The following is a 4,803-nucleotide window of genomic DNA, read 5'->3' as shown; positions in this document are numbered from 1 at the left end:
AATGCAAAGTAACTATCTCATACGACCTTGGAATCCATCCAAAGATTAGGTCTGAAGACTTCCATGGACCAAACCGCCACCCACTTAGACTCTCATTTCCCTAGCTTTAACCCACTCCAATTGTAAAACCACAACCAAAAGACCACCTTAGAAAGTGCCTTCAGCATTCCAGGTACCTATGCTACATGGCCTTGGAAGTAAAGAGTGCTCTACAAAAAGTGTGCAATGATTTGAGCAGGCTCTCTTAAAGTGTAGGTGGGGTTTATGGAAGGTCGGTAAAGGGGTTTTGAGCGGCATAGGACCGCGTGGGCAAAGTGGTGACATGGAATGTTCGATGGGCATGGTCTCATTAAATGGATGCGCGTGAGAGGCGTGTTGGGGCGTGGGTGTGGAATGCTTCCTAGGCTTACCCACTGTATCGTTTTTGTCGCCTCTCGCAAGTCAAGCGTCTCGTCTGACCCGACCACTCTTTAAAGCGCCGCCTCTTCCTCCATCATGAGCTACATTCATTCCAAACTCACCCCTCGTACGCCTACCCACATTCCCATTCCCATTCCCATTCTTCACATTCGCACCTTGGCTCTCATTCCCCGACCTCTAGGCATCTGGTTCAGCCTTATGAAGAGCGGCCTCCTCTTCGCCTCGCGTACACAGCGCGTGCTGGTGCATCCCATGAGCAATCAGAACAACCACAGCTCCAACAGCTGGAGCCCCAGTCGCAGCAACAAGGACGGCGTCAACGAGCAGGGCCTTGAGGCGTTTCAGCGGACCGTGGGTGAGCGATTGGGTGCCCTAGCTGAGGATTCCGCAGACGGGGAAGCACTGCTGTCATTGGCCTGGGTGCGGCAGGTTGTGGGGACTGTCCTGAGCTGTGAGTCGGACTTCAAGACTCTGGTAGTGCAGCCAAAGCCCCCGCTTTCCAAGGCTGAGGAGCGAATCGCAGATGATTTCTTGGAGCGCAGCGTTAAAGCCCTGGACCTCTGTAACGCCATCAGGGATGGTATTGATCATGTCCGCCTTTGGCAGAAGCATGTGGAGATTGTCTTGTGCGCGCTGGACGTGAGGCACCGGTCCCTGGGTGAAGGGCAACTCCGGCGCGCACGTAAAGCCCTTGCTGACCTAACCCTAGCCGTGGACGACAAAGAGCCCTCCGCTGCCGTGCTTGCTCAGTACCGGCACCGGTCTTTTGGGCGGCCTGTGGGGTCTTCTAACTCTGCCTGCCACTTCCGTTCTTTGTCGTGGTCTGTGTCTCGGACCTGGTCCGCTGGGCGTCAGCTGCAGGCCATGGGATCGAATCTGGTCCCGCCCAAGAACACGGAGATCGCAGCTAGTAACGGATTTTCCGTTCCGGCTTACACCATGAGCGCCATCATACTGTTTGGGATGTGGACTCTGGTGGCTGCCATCCCTTGCCAGGATCGTGGCCTCCAGACCCACTTCTCTTTTCCCCGGACTTTCATCTGGGCCTCGCCCTTGCACTCCATCTATGATAAGGTCATGGAGGAGTCGAGAAAGCGTGACCGCCGGGGCAGCTCTGTTGGGCTTTTGAAGGAAATTTCACAGATTTCTTCCTGTATACGTCGTCTTTCCGAGCTCATTGATTCTCCGCTGACGGACAACCAGGATCAGGAGGTCAGGAAGGAGGTTTTACGGCTGATGCAGGTCTGGGCTACTGTGAAAGAGGGCCTCGACCCACTTGAGAAACAGGTCAGAGATCTCTTTCACAGAATTGTGAGCACTAGAACCGAGGTTCTCGATTCCATGAGCCGAACCATACCTGAGAGGTGAGGAAAACATTAAATTGGCTCGTCAATGCTTCTCTACTCTCTGTACAGTTTTCCATGGGGATTGTATTACAATTAAAGAACGATCAAAAGAATAGGAGTCTGTGGGTGGGCAGTTGTTCCTAGATTATCCTTCGCGGGAGGGGAAGATTCGAAAGAGGGGAAATTTTCTACGGGGCTGTGTTCTCCTGCAGGGCTCTCGTGATGTAAATCAGGGATCGGATTGATTTCTTTCAATCGTCTCTATTTTCTTTTCTTTTCTTTTCTCTTTGGTCATTTTTCTAAAAAAATGTATTTGTGCCATATAAACAAGTATATATGAAATCTATTATCAGTTGCTCAAACAATTGTTTTTCGTTTGCACAATGGCCTAATTGTGTTGAACAATGGGGGATTTGGATCATTTTACAAGTTTGATTTATGAATTGGTATTATGATTCAGCTAGACTTTTGTGCATTGTAAGGTACCAGTTCAAAATGCTACTATTATAATTCGGAGTCCAAACTCTATTGTATTATCAGTGCAGTTGTTCCTTTCCTGATTACTGTAAAATTAAATTCCAGAAGCTCACGCATTGCGAGTAGCAAGCAAAAGTGCATTATATATTGCTGATTTGTAAATCAATTTCACAACCTTAACTATTATATTAACCAAACAAAATTATGGCATCTAGCGAAACAGCGCGTGCCATGTTAGATTTTGCGACCAATAACTGCCAAATTGAACTTTGATGGTGGCAGTAACTTATAATGCCTTGTCCTTCAAGTATTATGTTTATCAGTCTGCATGAAACATCTCATTGCCAGTTTTCTAGAGTTAGTAATATGTACTGACAAGGTAAAGACCAGCGGCGTGAATGATGGTGAAAGGATGCACTACAATAAACACTCAGGTTTGATTCTCCCTAGGAACACTTCGTGTGCTCCAGGCTCTAGGATTATAATTCCATATTTACTAGTTAGCAAAAAGGTACTTAATCTTTAATGGTTTCTCCTGCATATCACCTCTCAGGTGTGTTACCTCTTTAAGCAATAATTTTTTGCTGAAATATATGGCTAAAAATGCAAAAGAGGGCCTATAGACTGCCAATTTCCAGGTTTGGTGCATACCCTGATGATGCTATTTTGTACTTCAAGCTTGCAGATTCTGTGCATTGCTGGTCTTTGTTGATAAAATTTAGGATCCAAATATCTTTTAAATAGTCAAAATTATTGACACGTGTGCTTACATGACAGTTGTGTTTCTATGTAACATATGCTTGGATAGTGGTTCTTCCTAAACATATCTCGGAGGATGCTGCTGTGAATTTTTAGGAGCTTACATGAGCAGGTGGTCTTATGGATCTTGTAGCAGTGGGAAAGCTTAAAACTTTAAGCTCTGGAACTTTAGGAAATTGGTGATATCATGATTGTTTTTGAGCAACTATGAATGAAAAAAAAATGATTAAAATAGAAAATTATTCATTAATTTATTAGTGGGAATTGATAAATTGTAGGTGAATGATACATGGCAGCAAACTCTTTTAAGCTAGTAGGGAAAATTTCCAGCCCCATCTTGTAGGCATCCTGGGAAAATCTAAAACCTATAAAGTTGGTGGCTTCTATTTTCTTGGGCAAGATTCTAATTTATGCGACAACAAATTTTTTGGTCTCATGGAACTCTAGCTCCATAAAAATTGTTCCTAAAGCAGACTATGGATTCCGTTCTTTAGGGATTGAACTCCTTTAGGTATAGTGATTAAATAGGCTTACTAGCCTATGTAAAAATGAAGAAACCTTCTTGAAAGTATGCAAACTTTCTTTGCTCAAAGGTTTGGTGAAATCATCTATAAGCTGCTCATTGGGTTGGTGTACAATGTAGCACAATTCTTTATTGAAGACGTTCACAATTGGAGTTAAGACGTGTTCCGATACTCTTTGTGCAAAAGCAGGAACACGAGATTCTAGGGTTGGACTCCTTTGGGGATTGTGATTATATAGGCTTGCTAGCCTATGTACAAATGAAGAACATTTAATACCAACACCTTTTTGAAAGCATGCAAACTTATCTTTGCTTAAAGGTTTAGGGAAAATATCTACAAGCTGCTCATCATTGGTGTACAATGTAACCCAATTTTTTTATTGAAGACATGCTCACAAATGAAGTGATGATGTGTTCCAATACACTTTGTGCAAAGCATGAACACTAGATTATTGGACAGATTCAACACATTTTGAATATCACAATAAATAATTGTGGGATTAGGTTGTGGGTGTGAAATATTCTCATCAAATTGGGATCAACATCAGATTCCTAATGATGAGCAAATCATCAACCTACAACACAATGAATGATAACTTGTGATTAGAAGTTCAATGTATGAAATTTGGATCAACATCAGATTTCTAAAATCGCCTTTGAATAAAGTGCTTACTAATTTTTATATGCAAGGTTTGTGGAGCCTGTTTTAAACCATATAGTACCTTTTTAAGATGACATACAAAATGTTCCTTTCTTCTTTCAATAAAACCAGGAGGTTTATGTCACATATACCTCCTCCATCAAATCTCCAGTTAGGAATGCACTTTTGGTATCAATTTCATGTGTCTTTTATTTCAGCCAGGAAGCAAATGCTATCAACATTCTAACCATGATCATCTTTACAATTGGAGCAAAGTTTTCCTTGTGATCAATACTGTTAATTTGATTGTATCCTTTAACTACTAGTCTTGCTTTAATGCTTGTCAATTGAGCTGTCAGATTTGAAATTGATTTTGAACACTCATAGACAATCAATGGTTTCTTTACTAGCTGGTAAACTTACCAACTTCCATGTATGGTTTTGTTGAGTTGAATCCATTGCATAAGTCATAGTACTTCGCTATTTTTCATCTTTTATCACTTCCTCAAAAGTGCTTGGTTCACAAGCATTTACAACAGTTGTCATCAATGTATAATTGACCTCATAGTCCTGCAATCTGATGGGTGGTTTCATTTCTTCATTTGATCTCCTTGGAGGAACATTAGATTGTGGAGTGG

General features: G+C 42.6%; 1 protein-coding gene across 1 annotated transcript; it reads left to right on the top strand.

The window, feature by feature from the left end:
- Nucleotides 1-431: 431 nt before the first annotated feature.
- On the top strand, nt 432-2,128 carry LOC131060567 (protein BYPASS1-LIKE). The gene has a single exon (XM_057993836.2). The coding sequence runs from the start codon at nt 496-498 to the stop codon at nt 1,786-1,788; it is 1,293 nt and encodes a 430-aa protein (XP_057849819.2). The 5' UTR covers nt 432-495; the 3' UTR covers nt 1,789-2,128.
- Nucleotides 2,129-4,803: the final 2,675 nt, after the last annotated feature.

This window comes from Cryptomeria japonica, chromosome 8 (genome assembly GCF_030272615.1).
Source record: "Cryptomeria japonica chromosome 8, Sugi_1.0, whole genome shotgun sequence".
NCBI classification, from domain to species: domain Eukaryota; kingdom Viridiplantae; phylum Streptophyta; class Pinopsida; order Cupressales; family Cupressaceae; genus Cryptomeria; species Cryptomeria japonica.
Note: the sequence above shows the minus strand (reverse complement) of the source record. Positions and strands in the feature narration are given on the sequence as shown.